The 22,606-nt window shown below is 40.8% G+C and overlaps 1 protein-coding gene across 2 annotated transcripts in view; it reads right to left on the bottom strand.

The window, feature by feature from the left end:
- Window positions 1-807: 807 nt before the first annotated feature.
- Window positions 808-22,606, bottom strand: part of ZNF841 (zinc finger protein 841) — a 31,782-nt gene continuing 9,983 nt past the window's right edge. The window contains exons 4-6 of one of the 2 annotated variants that reach the window (XM_017864777.1): window positions 13,878-14,004; window positions 13,007-13,138; window positions 808-3,607 (exon numbers count right to left, since the gene is read on the bottom strand). In XM_017864777.1, coding sequence (XP_017720266.1) covers window positions 1,104-3,607; window positions 13,007-13,138; window positions 13,878-14,004 — 2,763 coding nt within the window. In that variant the 3' untranslated portion in view covers window positions 808-1,103. The remainder of the gene's footprint in view (window positions 3,608-13,006; window positions 13,139-13,877; window positions 14,005-22,606) is intronic. The other variant, XM_017864786.1, reaches the window with a different exon arrangement.

The raw sequence follows: 22,606 nt of genomic DNA, 5'->3' as shown, positions 1-22,606 counted from the left end.
TTTTTTTGAGACGGAGTCTTGCTCTGTCACCCGGGCTGGAGTGCAGTGGCCGGATCTCAGCTCACTGCAAGCTCCGCCTCCCGGGTTTACGCCATTCTCCTGCCTCAGCCTCCCGAGTAGCTGGGACTACAGGCGCCTGCCACCTCGCCCAGCTAGTTTTTTGTATTTTTTAGTAGAGACAGGGTTTCACCGTGTTAGCCAGGATGGTCTCGATCTCCTGACCTTGTGATCCGCCCGTCTTGGCCTCCCAAAGTGCTGGGATTACAGGCTTGAGCCACCGCGCCTGGCCCAGGATGTATATTCTTATGCCTAGTGAACACTTGCTTAAAACTTAGCTATATTATTCACTTCATGTGTAAATGTATTAGGCCATAATTGCATTGCTAGAAAGAAATACCTGAGGCTAATGTATAAAGAGGTTTAATTGGCTCACAATTTTGCAGGCTTTACAGGAAACATGGTGCTGCCATCTGCTCACCCTCTGGGGAAGCCTCGGGAAGGTTAAAATGATGGTGGAAAGTGAAGGGGGAGTGGGCATGTCACATAGCCAGAAGGGGAACAAACAAGAGGGAGGTGCTATTTACTTTCATGCATGCGTATGTGTGTGTGTGTGAGACGGAGTCTCACTCTGTCGCCCAGGCTGGAGTGCAGTGGCACGATCTCGGGTCACTGCAGCCTCTGCCTCCAGGGTTCAAGCAATTCTCCTGACTCATCTTCTTGAGTAGCTGGTACTACAAAGTACCTGCCACAAAGCCCAGCTAATGTTTTTTATTTTTGGCAGAGACAGGGTTTCACCATGTTGGCCAGGCTGCTCTTGAATGCCTGACCTCAAGTGATCCGTCCACAGTCTCCCAAAGTGCTGGGATTACAAGCATGAGCTAGGCGCCTGGCCCTGCCATTCACTTTTAAACAGCCAGAGCTCATGAGAACTCACTATCACAAGGACAGCAACAAGGGGATGGTACTAAACCTTTCTTGAGAAATCCACCTCCATCATCCAGTTGCCTCCCACTAGGCCCCACCTCCAATGCTGGAGATTACAATTCCACATGAGACTTCAAAGGGAAGGGACAAATAGACAGATTATATCAGTTAAGTATAAATTATTTGGGGATCCCAGAAGTTAGGACAACGTCTAAAGGCCTTTCCACATTGAGTTTAGTTGTAAGGTTCTCTCCAGTATGTTTTATCTGATGTTTAGTAAGGCCTGAGCGACTAATGTAAGATTTGCCACACTCATTACATTTATAAGGTTTTTCACCAGAATGAATTCGTTGGTGTTTAGTGAGGCAAGACCGCCGCCCAAATGCCTTGCCACATTCAATACATTTGTATGGCTTCTCTCCAGTATGGTTTCTCTGATGGTAAACCAAGTTTGACCTTTCGATAAAAGCTTTACCACATTCATTACATTTATAAGGTTTCTCTCCAGTATGCATCATCTGATGATTAAGCAGAATTGAACGTACTCTAAAGGCTTTGCCACACTCATTACATTTGTAAGGTTTCTCTCCAGTATGAATACTCCAATGACGTGCGAGGCCTGAGCGATAACGGAAGACCTTGCCACATTCATTACATTTGTAAGGTTTCTCTCCAGTATGAATTCTCCGATGCCTTGCAAGGGTTGTAGTGGAATTAAAGACTTTCCCACATTCAATACATTTGTATGGCATCTCTCCAGTATGTCTCCTCTGATGGTACACCAGACTTGTTTTATGACTAAAAGTTCTACCACATTCACTACATTTGTGTGGTTTCTCCCCAGTAGGATTTCTGTGATATTTTGCAAGTTTTGAACTTTGGATAAAAGCCTCGCCAAACTCATTACAGTGGTAAGGGTTCCCTCCAGTATGAATTACTAGATGTTTAGTGAGGCTTGAACGCTGAGTATAGGCTTTGCCACAATCATTACATTTGTAAGGTTTCTCTCCACTATGAATTTTCCGATGACGTGCTAGGCATGAGTAGTAACTGAAGACCTTGCCACATTCGTTACACTGGAAAGGTTTCTCTCCGGTATGACTTCGCCTATGTATTGAAAGGTTTCCACTGTCAATGAAGACCTTGCCACACACATTACATTTGTAAGGTTTCTCTCCGGTATGCATTCTCTGATGACGTGCTAGGCATGAATAGTAAGTGAAGACCATGCCACATTTATTACAATGGAGCGGTTTCTCTCCAGTATGACATCTCATATGAACTGAAAGGTATCCACCGTAATTAAAGACCTTGCCACACACATTACATTTGTAAGGTTTCTCTCCGGTATGAATTCTCTGATGTATAGTGAGTAATGAGCCCCAATTAAAGGCTTTGCCACATTCATTACATTTGTAAGGTTTCTCTCCAGTATGAACTCTCCGATGCACTGCAAGATGTGAATGTTGACTGAAGACCTTGCCACATTCATTACATTTGTAAGGTTTCTCTCCAGTATGAATTCTCCGATGACCTGCAAGACGTGAACGTTGAAAGAAGACCTTGCCACATTCATTACATTTGTAAGGTGTCTCTCCAGTATGAATGATCTGGTGCCTTACAAGTTGTGAATTTTGGTAAAAGACCTTGCCACATACATCACATGTGTATGGTTTCTTTCCTGCATGGATTATCTGATGTGCAGTAAGGCTTGAGTTCCGTTTAAAGGTTTTGCCACACTCATTACATTTGTAGGGTTTGTCTCCAGTATGAACTGTCTGATGAGTTGCAAGAGAGGAACTCTGACTAAAGCACTTCCCACATCGATTACATTTGTAAGGTTTCTCTCCAGTATGAATTCTCTGATGAACTGCAAGGTGAGAACTTTTACTAAAGGACTTGCCACATTCATTACATATGTAGGGCTTGTCTCCGGTGTGACTTCTCCGGTGATTTACAAGATCTGAATTTTGTCTGAAGATCCTGCCACATACATCACATTGATATGGTTTCCCTCTTGTATGGACTATCTGATGTACTGTTAGTAGTGAGCCCCGATTAAAGGCTTTGCCAGACTCACTGCATCTGTAAGGTTTCTCTGTCGTATGTATCATCTGATGATTAATAAGACTTGGAGACACTCTAAAGGCTTTGCCACACTCATTACCTATGTAAGGTTTTTCCCCAATGTATGTTTTCTCATCTTGTGTAGGTAACGAAAGCTGCAAAAAATCATTCCCATATTTCCTAGAAATGTTGGTTTGGACACTAGGAAAAATTCTTTGAAGTGGTGAAGCTAAAAAACCATTATTAACTGTCCTCTCAATTTGATTACATTCATAAATTTTCCCTGCAGTTTGAAATTTCTGCAATTCAGCCAGACCAGACTGAAAGCTTAATATAAGCTGATTTTCAATATGCTTGTTTTCTACGTCCCCTTGACTATGTCGAACTCTTGTACCAGTAAGATTGTTTTTATGGGTCATTGGCACTTCTTTACAATTTATTTCACCATCTTTCCATTGAAAGTCAAGGTCCTGTAGATTTTTGTGGATTTCCCTGAAGTAAACATTTTCAATGTCATAGCTTTCATGTCCTTCCAACATCACTGTTTGGAATTTTTCTCCTGTGTTACTGTTCTGTATTCGTGGTAATTCCTTGATCACACGTTTAGGAGAGATACCTGCAAAATATAATGAACATGGGGTTTTAAAATAACTATTATTGGTAAATATCATTTTATACGGAAAACACACTACACTAAACATAATATACTGGCAAGTTGTGAAACTTTTCTACCATGATCTTCTATTTGTAGAAATGCAAAATGAATAGAATTCTGTAGTAAAGAGTGATCACATGTAATTCAAATCAATTTTAGGAAAGCCTAGTTTCAAACATCCTTTGACCAAAAGACTCGTGTTGTGCAAACATATATGAGCACCAAAACAAGTATTTTGCAACCACTGACCCCAAATGACACACCAACCGGCAGTAAACATATGGCTCCCTCATAATAGAAGAGAAAAAAAGTTACATATATTTATTTCATACAAATAAATGCTAAAACCACAGCAAGATATACTGTAATGGTAAATACTAATAATCATAATATAAATTAATAGGCCAGGCGCGGTGGCTCAAGCCTGTAATCCCAGCACTTTGGGAGGCCGAGACGGGCAGATCACGAGGTCAGGAGTTCGAGACCATCCTGGTGAACACGGTGAAACCCCATCTCTACTAAAAAATACAAAACTAGCCGGGCGAGGTGGCGGCACCTGTAGTCCCAGCTACTCGGGAGGCTGAGGCAGGAGAATGGCGTAAACCCGGGAGGCGGAGCTTGCAGTGAGCTGAGATCTGGCCACTGCACTCCAGCCTGGGAGATAGAGCGAGACTCTGTCTCAAAAAAAAAAAAAAAAAAAAAATTAATAAATAAAACATTCTAATAGCCTGTGATAAAACCAGCAGGTAAATAATGAACAACCACAAAATACAAATTTATAGTATGAAATTCTAAGCACTTCTCCATTAATAATAAGCAAGAACTTATAGTCTAGAGGCAGCATATGATAACTAGAAAATATGTTGACATCCACTGGGCTTTTAAAGATAAAAGAAAGTAAAAGGCCGGGCACGGTGGCTCAGGCCCTGTAATCCCAGCCCTTGGGAGGCCGAGACGGGCGGATCACGAGGTCATGGAGATCGAGACCTATCCTGGCTAACATGGTGAAGACCCGTCTCTATTAATAAATATACCAAAAAAACTAGCCGGGCGAGGTGGCGGGCGCTGTGAGCCAGCTTACTCGGAGGCTGAGGCATGGAGAATGGCGTAAATCCCGGAGGCGGAGCTTGCATGTGAGCTTGAGATCCCAGCCACTGCACTCCAGCCTGGGTGAAGGCAAGACTCCCGTCTCAAAAAAAAAAAAAAAAAAAAAAAAAAAAAAAAAAAAGGTAAATATGTCTATGGCCATACACCGTGAATGCATCTGATCTATCTGATCTCAGAAGGCTTAAGCAGTGTCAGAACTGGTTAGTACTTGGATGAGAAGACAGGTAATAATTAACATAATAAACAATGAAAATTTGGCAGTGTCGCAGGCGCAGTGGCTCACGCCTGTTCAGCATTTTTGGGGAGCCGAGGCAGGTGGATCACGAGGTCAGGAGTTTGGAGACTAGCCTTGGCCCACATGAGTGAAACTCCCTATCTGTACTAAAAGTAAAAATCAGCTGGGCATTGGTGGCACAATGTCTATAATCCCAGCTACTCGGGATCCTGAGGCAGGAGAATTGTTGGAACCTAGGAGGCGGAGGTTGCAGTGAGCCGAGATTTCGCCACTGCACTCCAGTCTGGGCGACAGAGCAAGACTCCATCTCAAAAAAAAAAAAAAAAAAAAAGCCGGGTGCGGTGGCTCAAGCCTGTAATCCCAGCACTTTGGGAGGCCAAGACGGGCGGATCACGAGGTCAGGAGATCGAGACCATCCTGGCTAACACGGTGAAACCCCGTCTCTACTAAAAAATACAAAAAACTAGCCGGGCGAGGTGGCGGGCGCCTGTAGTCCCAGCTACTCGGGAGGCTGAGGCAGGAGAATGGCGTAAACCCGGGAGGTGGAGCTTGCAGTGAGCTGAGATCCGGCCACTGCACTCCAGCCTGGGCGACAGAGCGAGACTCCGTCTCAAAAAAAAAAAAAAAAAAAAAAAAAGGAACAGGTATAGTGACTCAGACCTATATTCCCAGCATTTTGAGAGGCCAAGGCGGGCAGATCACTTGAGGCCAAGAGTTCGAGACTAGCCAGGCCAACATGGTGAACCTCATCTCTACTAAAAATATGAAAAATTAGCCAAGTGTGACAGTGCATGCCTGTAATCCCAACTACTCAGAAGGCTGAAGCACGAGAGTCACATAAACCCAGAAGGGGAGGATGCAGTCAGTCAAGATTGCGACACTGCACTTCAGCCTGGGCGACAGAGAGAGACTGCCTCAAAAAAAGAATAAAACTTGGGAAAGGAAATCAGAAATCCCAGTTACAATTTCGTGCCTACAACTATGTAACAAACAATAGAGTAACTCTCTATGTATTCACTGTCTTTTTTTGCTTTTGGTTGAGATGGAGTCTCACTCTCTTACCCAGGCTGGAGTGCAGTGGCATGATCTCACCTCACTGCAACCTCCAACTCAGAGGCTCAAGCGATTCTCCCACCTCAGCCTCCTGAGAGCTGGGACCACAGAGGCACACCATCATGCCTGGTTAATTTTTTTGTAGTTTTGGTAGAGATGAGGTTTTGCCATGTTGCCCAGGCTGGTCTGGAACTCCTGAGCTCAAACAATCTGCCCACCTCTGCCTCCCAAAGTGCTGGGATTACAGGCATGAGCCACCGTACCCAGTCCTGTTTATTGTCTTTAATTATCCAGTTCACTGGCCACAAAACATGTATGATACAGAGATTGCACTTGGAAAATGTATGAACTAAGATAAAAGACAACACTGTTTGGAACAAACTGCAAAATGAAAACTTACAGATACAATGTAGACTGCTCTGATATAAAGACTTATGTCTGCCAAAATTCCTATGCTAAGGTCCCATCCTCAATGTGATACAGTATTTGGAAGTGTGGTCTTTGGGCGGCAATTACGTCAGGATGGTGCATAGAACTTCAGGAATGCAATTAGAAGAGATGTGAAAAAGCTTCTGTTTTTTGCATGGCAATCTTTCTGCCACATGAGAACACAAAAAGAGTCAGCCATGGCACACCAGAAAAAAGCCCACACCAAGAACCAAAGTGGCTGGCTCTGACATGTTGAACTTCGCACCACCTAGATCTGTGAAAAGTCAATTTCTGCTGTTTAAACCACCCTATCTATGGTATCTGATGTAGCTAGCCATGCTGACTAAGGTAAAGCCAATATGCTATCTCATTATAAACATGAAACAATGTTGATACATGTTATTAAACAAATTTGTCAGTCTTTACTATAAAACATGCAATATTCTAAGCTAGCTAACAGTATTAACTTGTTTAAAAAGTCTTTAGGTAAGTTATCATTATTTAACAAACAAGCACACTAAATATGCCCACAGGATTTATGTATCTATACCCAATTTACAAAGAAACTAAGATATGAGAATCTGGGTTTGCAACATCAAACATGTTTTTAAAAACAACTTCCCAAACAAGCAGTGCAGATAACAGGTCAACCCAAATATCAAGAGTGTAGAAATAATTCAAGAGCCATTTTGTGTAGAGCACCTGATTCTGTCGCTGTTTGGGGTGCCACTATGTAACCCGCATGGACCTACGGGAACTGAACAAAGGGGGCGAATGCGGGAATAAAAGACGAGACAAAAGAGTATATTTGGAAGAAGGGGTCAGGGGGCATCTTGCCTCTAGTGGACAAGGGCCCTGAGCTTTCCACAGCCCTCTGTATTTACTAGGCAAGAGAGATAGTGAGAAGGAGAGTGGAAGAAGGGGTCAGCTGCTCAGCCCAAAGTAGGTTTGCAAGACTGCATTCCTCAAACAACAGGCTCTAGATATCACAGTAGATAACCTTGGCACCAGGGAGTGATTGCCTCCAGCAAAACTTCCGTCAGCAGGAGCAGTCATGAGTTTGCCCACATCCTGCATTCATGATAAACAATTTGCTGTTTGATCATATAGCCTCCAGTGGAATGCTGGGTTGGTCACGTCCCACGGACCTTCAGCTCCCTGCAATGCTGTGTTGCCAAAAGGATTATTCAGCCGTCCATCATGAATAACGAACGGTTTCTGAGTCATCATCCCCTGCACATATCGATTTAGGCAGTGTTATCAGACAGTGGTCAAGTGAATGAGTAGGGGTAACCCCTTACAGAATGAGAGCAGCATGGGAGGTGAGGGAGTTCTGCAATAATGGAAGTATAAAATTAATGTGCGAGGCAGTAACTGGGTAGTCCATCTGGACCAAAGTAATATGTTAGGAAAGGCCCAGGAGGAGAAAGGGCAAGCGGGGAGAGCAAGGAGTAATAAGCATGGGGCAGCAAGGTTTGTGTGCTTGCAGAGCTGTGGGAATGTAATTGCACAAGAAACAGCTAAAATCCTGGCTTTGGAAGAAAAGAGAAACTAATGTAGAAGTAGCATTGAACAATACTTAAACGTGAGAAATACACTATGGGTGACGGACAACAAGGGAAGACAATTAAAAAGGAGGTGGTATGATGATATGAGAAGAAAACAGATTATGTCTCTATAATATTTGCTATGAAATTTATCAAATTGAATGTCCCATCAGTTCTATTTCCAGGTATATGCTCAACAACCCTACCTATCAGGAGATATGTGAAAGACTGTTCTTACAATTCAGTCCTTAAGAAAAAACCTGAAAACTGCCATGAAGAGGAGATGGATGAATTCATTTTGTACACACACATAAAGACACCATAAAACTTTATTGATAGTACAAGAATGTTAAGGAGACATGGGGTACAGAATGAGGACCCTAGCACAACAGGCGAAGATTTGAGAAAACAAAGAAAGCAGGAGACTCTTGTCAAGGTTTAAATATATGTTAATGGAGACACAGTACATACGATGAAAGTGACTGGGATATCAAAACACAACATGGAAGCAGATCTGTAAAAAAGTCATTTTTGTATGTAACTGAAGTTAAGCTGTTATTAGTTTAAAATAGGATGTTATAAATCAAAAGTGTTTTCTGTAATTGCAACAGTAACCACAAAGAATGTATAGAAGACACACACAATGGAAGTAAAACCATTTCAGGAAAAAAAAATCAACTATATGAAAACGAAGGCAGTAAGAGAAACAGAACAAAAAAAATCTAAAAGAGATACAGAAAACACTTAACAAAACGGCAATATAAGTCCTTTTCTATCAGTAATTACATTAAATGTAAGTGGTTTATACTCCACAGTCAGAAGACAGAGACTGGCTGAATGAATTTCTAAAACTGGCTTCACCTACACACTATCCAGAAAATACTCATTTTAATTCAAAGGACATACGTAAGCTGAATTGAAGGGATGAAAAAAGATATCCCCTATAAATGGTAACAGAAAGACATCAGCGGTGGCTAAACTGATGTCAGTCGAAATAGACTTTATGTTAAAACTGGAGACAAAGAAGGGCATTATATAATGATGGAAAGGTGAATTAACTAGGAAGATATAATAATATGTGCCTATTATAGCAATCCTCAATATGTGAAGCAAAATTAATACAACTAAAGGGAGAAGTAGTTTCACAGTAATAATAAGAGACCTCAATGGCCTATTTTTACTTATAAATAGGACAATCAGAAGAAAAATAAGGAACTAGAGAACCTAAACTATACATCAAATTGAACCTAACCTATATATGCATAACACAACATCCAAAATAGCGCAATACAAATTTTCAGAACTGCACATGAAACATTTTCAAAAGAAATATTGGAAAAGAAAATTTTTTTTAACTTTTTAAAGACTAAAATCATAAAGCATAACTTATCCCATCATAATAAAATAAAACTAGAGATCAAGAAAGAAAATTAGATTATCAACAAATATGTGGAAACAACATACTCTTAGGCCAGTGTGGTGGCTCACACCTGTAATCCCAGCAATTTGGGTGGCAGAGGCAGGTGGATCACCTGAGGTCAGGAGTTCAAGATCAGCCTGGCCAACATAGTGAAACCCAGGCGTGGTGGCAGACACCTATAATCCCAGCTACTCGGGAGGGTGAGACAGGAGAATCGCTTGAACCCAGGAAGTGGAGGTTACAGTGAGCTGAGGTTGCACCACTACATTCCAGCCTGGACAACAAGAGCGTAACTCCATCTCAAAAAACAAAAACAAAAACAAATAAAACCATACACTTAAACAGCCAATATGTCAAATTAGAAATCACAAGGGAAATTTTAAAAAATCTCAAAACAAAGGAAAATGAAAATAGAACATACCAATACTTGTGAATGCAGAAAAGAGTGCTAAGATAGAAAATCTCTAGATATAAATGCTAACATTAAAATAGAAAGCTATCCAATGAAACAGAATAGGAAACCCAGAAATATAGCCACACACCTACAACCACCTGATCTTTTATAGTCAACAAAAACAATTGGGAAAAGACATTCTATTCAACAAGGATGCTAGAAAAACTGGCTAGCCATAAACAGAAGAATGAAACTGGACTCCTATCTCTCATCATATACAAAAATTAATTCAAGATGAATAAAGAATTACATGTAAGACTTCAAGCTACAAAATTCTAGAAGAAAATATAGGGAAAACTTTTTTTTGAAAAAAAAAAAAATTTTTTTTTTTTTTTTTTTTTTTTTTTTTTTTTTTTTTTTTTTTTTTTTTTTCTTTTTTTTTTTTTAGAGACAGAGTGTTCTTCCTCTGTCACCCAGGCTGAAGTACAGCAGCGTGATCTCAGCTCAATGCAACGCCTGTCTCCTGGGTTCAAGAAATTCTCTTGTCTCAGCCTCCCAACTAGCTGAGATTACATGCATGCACCACCACACCTGGCTAATTTTTTTGTACTTTTAGTAGAAACAGGGATTCACCATGTTGGTCAGGCTAGTTTTGAACTCCTGACCTCAGACCTCAAAATGATCCGCCCGCCTTGGCCTCCCAAAGTGCTGGGATTGCTCCTGGCCCAATACAAGTTTTTAAGAGAATTTATTCTTCATTGCTTGAGCATCATGAAAAAATATATAGGTTTTATAAATAGTAGAGAAGCCCCTGAAGTGTAAGAAACGGGCTAAGCGTAAAATGAAGTTAGATTTTTAAATAATGATTCAGTATAACATGATGGACATGAATGTAGACAGGAGAATAGTCATTATAATATAGCATTTGTTCCAAGAAAGAAAAAAACAGTGCAATTTGAACACTCAGCAAGCTATATTTAGGAAACTGAAACTTATTACAGAAAAGCAATGTATGTTATATAACAAAGAATGATCAATCTATTAAATGGTATTTCCACAATTAAGATAGTAACTTAAAAAATTATGTTCAAGATATTAAAATTTCCAACTTAAAACTGTAATCAATTTAACTGACAAACATATACTTTCATAGTAGGAATGAAGTCAGGTGAAACAGAAGTAAAAGCAATGACTGAAACTGTCAACACAACACTATGGAGTTTGTATAAGTTTTAGGGAAACTGCTGCTGAGCTATACCATCTGTACTAGAGAAGGAAATCTTGTAAAATACATAAAACAATATGCATTTCCCAACACAACACTACCACACATAGAAACATAAAACAAAGAAAACTGAGTATCCTCAAAACTATGGAACTGATTGTTACATAAATAAAAACAAAGTTCATTTATAATACATGAAAGTGCATCACATGAAAGCAATGGCTGCTTAAAACAAACTTTGTGGACTTAAAAAAAATAAGCCTCATTCAACTTCATTAGCTTCCTCAAGATCAAAGTCGTACTCACTGTAAACAAAAATACTGGGGAAGAAAAGTGTGGCATGAGCAGTGGTTCAGGCAACCACCCTGCAGAGATGAAGCTGTGAACTTGGACAATGTTCTCCCTGAGAGAAATTCCTCTTTTTTTTTTTGAGATGAAGTCTTGTTTTGTCCCCAGCTTGTCCCCCAGGCTGGAGTGCGATGGCACGATCTCGGCTCACAACTTCCGCCTCCCGGGTTCAAGTGATTCTCCTGCCTCAGCCCCCTGAGTAGCTGGGATTACAGGCACCTGCCACCACGCCCGGCTAATTTTTGTATTTTTAGTAGAGACGGGGTTTCACCAAGTTGGCCAGCTGGTCTAGAACTCCTAACCTCAGGTGATCCACCCGCCTCAGCCTCCCAAAGCGCTGGGATTATAGGCATGAGCCACCGCGCCTGGCATGGGAGAAATTCCTACACCATTCACTGCTAGCTCAAAAAAGAGGACCATTAGTATATGAGATCAACATTGCCACAGTACCCTTGAGAGATACTTTTGTGACATTTCTCAGAAACCAGGCTCTTGTGATGCTCTCTATCTGAATATCATGATAAATGCTGATCATTCTACTCTGACTTTAATAGTCACATCTGTATGTAGCAAGATGATGTTAAAACTCATTACTCAAAGTGCTCTCCTTCAAAAATTTTCTCTTACCCAGTAAACCCACTCCATAAGATAGTCCACGAGATATTCATAACCCCAAGATGGGTTATCACAGCAGGAAAAAAGGATAAAATGTCAGACCCTAGAAATGTGTTTATTCAAAGCAAGTCTCAGAGGCAAAAAAAATCACACAAACATAAAAGAGAATGCAAGATCAGAAATAGCCAAGGCATAAACAAGACAGAGAAAAACACAGGAGTTGGATTGTGAGGGATCTTGAAATGAGACTCTGCTCTGTCCACAGATCCCAAACTAAGTGTGAAGACAGAGATATGCTCCCTGTGTAGGACTAAGAATAAAGAGAGGATCTTTGTGTCAACTGTCTTTACAATTCTTCTATGTAACAATCTCAGGAGACCCAACTCATTCCCCTGTCACATACCCAAGAAGAGTGTTCAAAGAAGAACTAAGAAAATGGCTGAGGGACCTGAACAGGAAGAGGGCTGAAGACAGTCCCGTGTAGTTCTAGGACCTCAGCTTCAAAGGAAGGGCAACCAATGTTTCCCCATCTCCTGACCAGCACTTTCAAGTATACAAAATGAGGTGGAACCAGAAAAGCTCCAGGCATCAGGACTATGGAGCCCTCAGCTCTAATCTATATGGATCAGAGAACTGAGGATCAGACGGAATCAAGAACAGGAGGAGAGACCACACGGGAAAGAGACTTCTTTGAAAAGGCCCTTCCCATGTCACAGAGTCAAAGCATCAAGAGTTCAGAGAATTCAGATGACACTGTGGTTCATCAAAACAGTCTTGTCCTTTGCTCTGTTTGAGCTGCAGCAACCCGTGGAGAGTGAAAGGGTAAACTTATACGTGTCTGGAGAGCAAAGTGATAAGCAGGAAAGAAGAAAAATTTTGGAGCTCACAGAAAATCAAATTTGTTTCCCCACAGAACTCTCCCACTTGCAGAGTTTTATACACGCAGTTTCATCATGCTGCTTCCATTGTGCCTATCTGAGCTCTTACCTGTGATCACGCCTGTCATGCATTCCCCCCAATTTGGGTTCCTTGCTATTTTCACTTGGCTCACCACAGTCCAGGGCTCTTTCCCTTCCTCCAACATGGAGATAATATTCAGGTCAGGAAGACAGAGTCCTGCTTACAAAAAAAAGAAAGAATATGTCCCATGGTTTTTCCAGAATCCAGCCTAATGTTTAGGTAGAAGAGAAAACACTGCAGTTGAATCTCTAAAATATTTCACAAACTCATCCATTGATTGCCTCCTTCTGAATGTTTAGGGAACACTATAAGATGCAGATATCTAGCTCTCTCCCAAGAAATACTGAATCAAAAACACAGGGATAGGCCAAGCGTACTGGCTCAAGCCTGTAATCTCAGCACTTTCGGAGGCCAAGACGGGAAGATGGCTTCAGCACAGGAGTTCAAGATCAGCCTGGGCAACAGAGTGAAACCCTGTCTCTACCTGGGCATGGTGTTGCACACCCATAGTCCCAGCTACTTGGGAGGCTAAGGTGGGAAGATGGCTTGATCCCAAGAAGCTAAGGTTGCAGTGTGCCGAGATCACACCACTGCATTCCAGCCTGGGTGACAGACTGAGACTGTGTCAAAAAAAAAAAAAAAAAAAACCACAGGGATAGAAAACAGGAACAGGGAATTGGATATATTAACTCTGCCATAAGGTTTTATACGTACCTCAGCTCTGGAACCACCACTAACGTACAAAGAAGGAAGCAGAACATCCATGAAGCTTTTTATTTGTGAGTCAACAAGGCTTCAATCTCTGTCAAATAATGTAGGGCCTCCCAAGAAACACAATAAGGAAAGTACAAAAATGCACAAGGGCAGATCCTAACTTCTAGAGGAAAATTATCCTCACCCAGGAAGCCCAGGTTCCTGTAGTTCTCCAACATCACGTCCCTGTATAAAGCTTTCTGAATAGGGTCCAGGCATTTCCACTCCTCCTGAGAGAATTCTATGGCCACATCCCTGAATGTCAAAGATCCCTGAAATGAAAACATATTTCAAGATGAGCAATGGGTGAGCTCTTATCTTAACATAAGATGAGAAGAGAACTGTCACATCAATTTGATTGAAGTGTGTGTTTTGACATATCCATTAAAAGCATCTGTGAGATAATTATGTGTCCCTAATTTTGGGTTTTATAAAATTCAATAGGAGATTAGGATTTTATCTACATCAGTGCACATTTCTCACTTCTGCAAACAAAATAAGAAATAAACACATGGTTATCCCTATGAAAGTTTTAGATATTATATTTGTTACACCAAGTGAGGTGTCCAGATGAGCTAGATTACAAGTGGTGTCTTCAGAGATGACAATGTTCTTAGTGGCTTTAAAGAAAGGTCAGAAACTAAAAACTGACGACAAGAGCAACAACAAGGACTAAAGTTTTGGAACACTCCCCATGTGCTCCAAAGGCTTTACATGTTCTAACTCAAATGATGACATAATAATCTAGGACAGAAATATTTCTTCCCAGCTTACTAGAAGACAACTGTGTCACAGACAGGCAAAGAAACTCGCCTAGGTCAACAACCTGCCAACAGCAGAGCAAGCACCTGAACCCAGATGTCTAAAAATGAGAGTTGAATCAACAGAATCCAAGAGTTATATAACTGAATATGTCTTAGTCTTTCTGTGCAGCTATAACAAAATAAAAGAGACTAGTTTATGAACAATAGAAATGTATTTCTCATGATTCTGCTGGCTGGGGAATCCCCAGATCAAGGTGTCAGCAGGACTGATGTCTGCTGAGGGCTGATCCCTGCTTCGAAGATGATGTCTTGTTGCTGCATCCTCTGGAGGTGAGGAACGCTGTTTCCCCACATGGCAGAAGGGACGGAGGGGCAAAAAGCAGTGAATTCCCTAGAATAAGTCTTTTGATATCTCATTGAAAAGAACACCATATCCCATTGATAAAGTCAGACCCCTCCCGATCCAATCTCTTCCTAAAGGCCACACCTCATAATTCTTGGAGATTAGGCATTAGGGATTAAGTGAACATCAACTGTGGACGAGAAAAAACACTCAGACCACAGCATTCCATCCCTGCCCCCCTAAATTCATGTACTTCTCACACACAAAATACATTCCATCCCAATGGCTCCCAAAGCCTTAACTTTTTCTAGTACCAATTCAGAAGTCTATAGTCCAGAGCTGCATCTAACTACAATCTAAATCAGATATGAGTGAGACTCAAAGGTGTTTCATCTGGAGGCAAACTCCTCTCCAACTGTGAACCTGTGAAATCAAATGAGTTATGTGCTTCCAAAATACAATGGTGGGGCAGACACAGGTTAGATATTTCAATTCCAAAAGGGAGAAACAGGAAAGAAGAGATAGCTGTTCCCATGTAAGTCTGAAACCCAACAGGGCACACACATTAAATACTAAGGCTTGACAATAATCTTCTTTGACTCCATGACCCACCTTCTAGACATTCTGGAGAAGAGGTAGGGTCCCCAATGTCTTGGGGATCCCTGCCCCAATAGTTTTGTTGGGATCATCCCACGTGGAAGTTCTTACACACTGTGGTCGAGTCCCTGTAGCTCTCCTGAGCTACATACCGGTGACTCTACAGTTCTGGGGTCTCAGGGGTGACCCTGCTCCCAGGGCTCTATTCGACCTTATCCTAATAGGGACTCTGAGTTGGCACTTCCTCCATGGCTTTGCTTCACATGGCTCTGATGGGGACCCTATGAGGTGGTCTCAACTCCATGGGTCGACTGAGCATGGCCCTGGTGGGGACTTTCTGTGGCAGCCTCACCCCTATGGCATTTCTGTGCCTGGGCTCCAAGGATCTCTGAGGCATTCCTTGAAATCTAGGTGGACATTGCCATGGGTCCACAACTCATGCCCTCTGCACACTTGCAGTTAGCACTGTGTGGATGCCGCCAAGGTTTACAATTTGTGTGTGTCCTCCGTGGTGGTGGCTAGAGTAGCACTTGGGCCCACCTGAACCACAGCTGGGGTAGCCAAGGAGCACTGCTCTGAAATACAGAGATCACAGACCTGAGGTATCAGGGTTCCAAAGTCCAAAGGGGACCCTAGGCCCCTCACTTGAAACTACTCTGCCCTCAAGGACCTGGCACTCTGGACCTATAATGGGCACAGCAGTCTCAAAAGATCTTTAAAATGTCTTTGGGGTCATTCTCCCATTGTCTTGATAATCAGGACCTGGCTTACTTCTATCCATACTAATCCTATGAAACATTGCTTGGCTACACCTCCCTTGGTTTTCTCTCCTAAACACACTTTTAATTCTGTACATGACCAGGTTGAGAATTTTCCAAATCTTTATACTGGGCTTCTCCTTTGATTTGTAATTATGTCTTTAACTCATGTGTCTCTTCTTGCATTTTACTATCAACAGTTCGGAGAAGCCAAGCCACAACTTGAACAATTTGCTTTAAGATTTTTTTCTGCCAAACATCTTACTTCATCATTCTTAAATTCTGCTTTCCACAAAGTACTAGGATACGGACATAATCCAGACAAATTCCTTGCTGTTACTTTGTTACAAAGATAGCCTTTGCTCCAGTTTCCAGTAAATATTCCTCATTTCCATGACACCTCATAAGAATTGCCTTTACTGTCTGCATTCCTACCAACATTCTGATCACAACCACTTAAGATAATCTCTAAGACTCAGGATTTCTCTACAGCTCTCCTCTTTTGAGCCCTCACCAGAATTGCCTTTAATGCTCTGCTCATGGCAAAACCAGCTTTTTTCAGAATTCAGAATGCCAGTATCTATGCATTACTCATTTCCAAAGCTGCTTCACATTTTTAGTTATTTATTATAGCAACACCCTACTTCTGGTACTAATTTCTATCTTAGTTTGTGTTGCTATAACAAAATACTTTAGATGCTAATGTATAAACAACAAATTTATTTCTCATAGTTGTCAAACAAGGATGACCAAGATGAAGGTACCAGTAAGTTGGTTGTCTGGTGAGGGCCTCATTCCTTGAAGGAGGGTCTCATTCCTTGTTGCTAAGTCTTCTGGGGACAGAAATGAATAGTGTGTCCTCACATTATGGAAGGCAGAAAATTAAGGGAGCACTCCCTTCAATGTGGAGGTCTCTTATAATTAGAAATGGTCCTAATTCCATTGATAAGTGCAGAGCCCTAGAGACTTAATCACCTCCCAAATAACATCTTTTAATCCTATTGCAACAAGGATTTTCTACATGAATATTGGAGAGAATACCATCATTCAAACCACAGCACAAAAAGTACACTGATAGAGGGTTGCCTGAGAAAACTTGAAGCAAGTTCAAGATTAACTTGGAACTGCATAAAATGGGTGTGGTGGCTCACGCCTGTATCTCAGCACCTTGGGAGGCCAAGGTGGGTGGATCATGAGGTCAAGAGATCAAGACCATCCTAGCCAACATGGTGAAACCCCATCTCTACTAAAAATACAAAAATTAGCTGGGCATGGTGGCGTGCACCTGTAGTCCCAGCTACTGGGGAGGCTGATGCAGAATTGCTTGAACCTGGGAGGTGGAGGGTGCAGTGAGCCGAGATCATGCCACTGCACTCCAGCCTGGCAACAGAGCGAGGCTCCGTCTCAAAAAAAAAAAAAAAAACATCATATAAGCACACACATGCACACACATAATACATTACTAATCCATTCACATAATATAGAAAAAAATTTTTTAAATTCAGCAAATCACTGGGAAGAAGAAACACATAAAAAAGTTTTTAAAGAAAAAACATTTTAAGGCCATAGAAACATTTAAGATACAATGTTCAACTGTGTTCCCAAGCCTGTATCTTAAGTAGAGAAAAGAAAAAAATTAAAATAAAACAAAGTAAATAATTTCAACTGTGAAAAGATAATAAGCTGATTTATGAAATGATGATGTTGTCAATAAAAACCAATGCGTGCAAACATTTAAATTAACTGAAATAAGAAGCTATCTGTCAATGACATATTTTTTGGATGACTTTTTAAATCGTTATTCTTAGGCATGCATGTTTTAGCATGCTTGGGACAATGAAAATGTATAAATTGTACTTCATTTACTTCGTACTTAGTACTTCATTTACTTATTTTGTACTTATTCAATAATAGGCTGGAGGAAATGGTACAAAATTTTAAAAGCATATAAACTTTTACTACAATTACTATTAAATGCGTATATTTAAATATCTAAGTGCAATTTTATCCATTAAATTTAGCTACTTATGCATTAACAAAAGCCAAATGGAGTTTATTAGTTCATTCCACCAATAAATAAAACAGTGATTCAAGATTAGGTGGTTTATTAGTGTAATACATTAAAATTTAACAGATTAAGATAGAAACAGTATGTACTGCAGCAGTATATGCTTGCATAAATTATTAGAAAATTTAAAAATCATGTCGGGGGTGAGTCAAGAGGGCCGGGCGCCAGGTGGGCTCAAGCCTGTAATGCGGCCAGCCTTTGGGAAGGGCCGCGAGACGGGCGGATCACGAGCTCAGGAATCGAGACCCTCCTGGCTAACACGGTGGAAACCCCGTCTCCTACCTAAAAAATTGCAGGAAAAACTAGGCCGGCGCGACGGGGTGGGCGGGCGCCTGTAGTCCCAGCCTACTCAGGAGGCTGAGGCGAGGAGAATGCGTAAAACCCGGGAGGCGGAGCTGCAGTCGAGGCTGAGAAACGGCCACTGCACTCCCGCCTGGGGACAGAGCGAAACTCTGTCTCAAAAAAAAAGAAAAAAAACAAAAAAAAAAATCATGTCAAAAAGGAACATCTGTAAAAAATAAACAAAAACCACAAACTGTTATTAAGGAAATATATTTCACCCAACAAGTGAAACACTGGATTCATCTGGAAAAATATTTCACCAAACAAGTGAAACATTGAATTCATTTCCTCTAAATTAAGTAAGAGAAAAGGGGGTTGGCCAGGCCTCCTGTCATTCACCACTGCACTGGATGTCTGAGCAGCAGCAAAGAGAAAAGGTGGGAGGGAAAAAGGCAAGGAGCAGATAGAGCCAAAGAGTTAGATCTACTAAAATTGAGAGATAACATGATTGTGGCCGGGCATGGTGGCTCATGCCTGTAATCCCAGTACTTTGGGAGGCCGAGGTGGGTGGATCACCTGAGGTTGGCAGTTCGAGACCAGCCTGATCAACATGGAGAAACCCCATCTCTACTAAAAATACAAAATTAGCCATGCGTGGTGGCACATGCCTATAATCCCAGCTACTAGGGAGGCTGAGGCAGGAGAATCGCTTGAACCTGGGAGGTGGAGCTTGCCATGAGTTAAGATCGCGCCATCGCATTCCAGCCTGGGCAACAAGAGCGCAATTCCGTCTCAGAAAAAAAAAAAAATAAAAAGAGAGATAACATGATTGCAACCCAGAAAAAGAATATTTAAGTATACAAACTAGTAATATACTGAAATAATCTTCCTACTTTAGTAACACTAACTTAAAAACAACAACACACACACACACACTTCTAAATTTTCATTAGCATATATACCATGGCACTTAAGTACAAAACATTTTCAGAATTCTGTGAACAAATTATAAAACTATACTGAGTGATATCAGCAAGATAAAGGAACAAGAATCCCCAAACTCTCCAGTCACCACAGTGAAATGATTTTAACAACAATTCATAGACTAATTGCCTCGGGGATAAATCCAGAAAACAGTTACGAGGTTTCTACACCTCAGGCCAACATAAAGCAAACAGTATAGAAGCTCTGAAGGAAAATCTGAAGCATCCACTTGACAGAGACCCAACCCCTGCCATGCAAGGGTAACAGAAAAGAAACCTACAACTCCCAAGATCATCTAGGGGATGGAAAGGAGCAGAATATCTGTCCAACATCCTGACTCTTCAGATGACCAACTGATGGGCTGGTTTCTCTATTCCTGAATATAAGCACTGACAAGAACAAGGTGAAAGGTTAGGGGCCACTAAGAAAAAGGATGATTTACATAAACCAGTGTGTGCAGTAACACAGACAAACACTAAGTGAAGATCTAGTGCTTACTCTACAGCTTACTGTAGCACCAAAGTCTGTAATACCAAAGAGAGACAACAGGGGAGCTTCTGGGTAAAAACTAGCAAACATTTTCAATGAAGAGATGACAAGCAAAGGCCCAGAGAGGACAAAATCCCCAGCTAGAAAAGGTGTGGAGGTCTCCAGAATCTACTTGAGTTGACTGCAGAGTGTCCTCCCTGAACAAAGCAACCACCAGTAACTGGGGAGGTAGATGATTTTTCAAATAGTGAAGTGCCAAAAGAAGATAATAAAGCTTACAAAGAAACAGGAAAATATGGTCTATAAAAAGAAACCAATTAAGTCTCTACAAACCTACACTAAAGAAATGGTGATTTACATCTTGGCTTTGAAGAACTAAAAAGAAATGGGGATCGCCCTCAGTATACGCAGGGAATTGGTTCCAAGATTCCCTAAGGAGACCAAAATCTATGGATACTGAAGTCCCTTATATAAAAAGGCATATTATTTGAATATAACCTACTTATATCTTCCCATAGATTTAAATCATCTCTACATTACTTATAATAGCTAATACAATGTAAACGCTACGTAAGTAGTTGTTAAACTGCATTGTTTAGGAAATAATGACAAGAAAAAAAAAGGACTGTACATGCTCCTTGAAACCATCCATTTTTTCTTGCTATTTGTAGTTCATAGTTGGTTCCATCTGTGGCTACATGAGCCATGAATACAGAGGGCTGACTGTATGTGAATTACCAAAGAATCTGAAATAACAGCCACAAGAATGCTCAATGAGTTAAAAGACAGCACACACAGACAAGCTCACAACATCAGGAAAACTATATGAACTATGCATGCAAAGAAGAGTATCAACAGAGACAGAAGCTATAAACTAGAATCAAAAAGAAATTCTGAGGCTGGGCACCGTGGCTCATGCCTGTAATTCCAACACTCTGGGAGGTCAAGGTGGGAGAATTGCTTAAGCCCAGGAGTTCCGAGACCAGCCAGGGCAACATGACAAAATCCCATCTCTACAAAGACTACAAAAATTAGGCAGGTGGGATGGTGCACGCCTGTAGTCCCAGCTACTCAGGAGGCTGAAGTGGGAGGTTCATTTGAACTCGAGAGGCAGAGGAGGCAGTGATCCAAGATTGTGCCACTGCACTCTAGCCTGGGAAAGGGTGAAACCCTGCCTGAAAACAAAACAAAAGAAAGAAAAAAAGTCGAGCTAAACATACAATAACTGGGTTGAAAAATTCGCTAGATGAGTTCAATAGCGGACTTAATCAGGCAGAAGAAGGAATCCGTGAACTCAAAGGGGATTTTGACAGGGAGGAAAACAAAAACTATAAAAAATAAAGAAAAATAAAGAGAGCATAAGGGGCTCATGGGGAAATTATCAAGCACCAAGAACATACATATTCTGAAAGCCCAATAAATAATGTGAATATACCTAACATTACTGAACTGTAAGCAAACAAACAAGCTTTACTGAAAGACATAATAAAGATTCATGGTCATTCAAACTCAAACGAAGTATGTGGGAATTTAATGAAATGTGACTGTTGCATAAAATAAAAGAACCCACAAAATTATGGAAAGAAATAGAGAGGTTTGCCAATCGTCATATGAACCTATTGTGACATTTATAATCTGAAACTTTAAAAGCAATCAAATATAATCTACAAAAAGATATACACAAAAATTCAAATTAAAGATTCAATCAAAAAAAATTCAAAGAAAATGTAAGCAAGAAACATTAGATTTTCAAGAAACTTCATATTTTATAATCACACCGTGAGCCAGGCCTTCCAAAAGATAAAACAAACATGTATTTATTTTTGTTTTTGTGGTATACCATCCTAAAAGAAGCAATCATTCTTTGAACTGCCAGTGAAGTAACCCTCAGACACTTTTGGTGAAGACAGCATGCACAGAGGCAGCCACAGTGACATTCTTTGCAAAAGTGAAAATTTGGAAAAGATCCATGTCTTCATTTAGAAATTGCTCCAAAAAGGATGCAAAACAAGCTATTAGTGTTTATTAACATAAAAACATGTACATTTCCAAAACTTGCAAAATACAGCAGAACATTCACTGAAGAATTGTTTTCTAAAATCTCATAATGATGTGTAAATGCAACTTGACACCTCTCACTGACTCTTGCCACAGAACTTACAATAGTAGCTCCTCAATCAAACATGAGACATGGTGGAGGATGTGACAGGGAAAAGGAACCTGGGTTCTTCCAGGTGCGTAATTAAAAGAGTGATCGCCTCTTCTAGGATGGTGCATTTCCTATTTTGGTGAATCTGGCAAGATTCCCCACTATCCCAAGTTCAAAGGTGCCCCCTCCCACCAACGACACATGACATTTCCCACTCTTTAAAAAAAAAAAGTACTACTATGTTCTTTTTTCTCCTTGAGGATCTAGAAAAAATAAAAATTCTTTATATGTCCATTTTCCAATTCCTTGGACTGTGAGGACATTTCATTATTTTGTGGAAATCAAAATAAAATAATTTTCGTTTCATGCTCAACCTTCTTTTACCGCATTCTGGAAGCTATTTCATATTCTGTAAAGTTTTAAATACATATGCCTTGATG

Source organism: Rhinopithecus bieti, unplaced genomic scaffold, assembly GCF_001698545.2.
Source record: "Rhinopithecus bieti isolate Rb0 unplaced genomic scaffold, ASM169854v2 scaffold_2723, whole genome shotgun sequence".
NCBI classification, from domain to species: Eukaryota; Metazoa; Chordata; class Mammalia; order Primates; family Cercopithecidae; genus Rhinopithecus; species Rhinopithecus bieti.
This window is presented reverse-complemented; position numbering and strand designations above follow the sequence as displayed.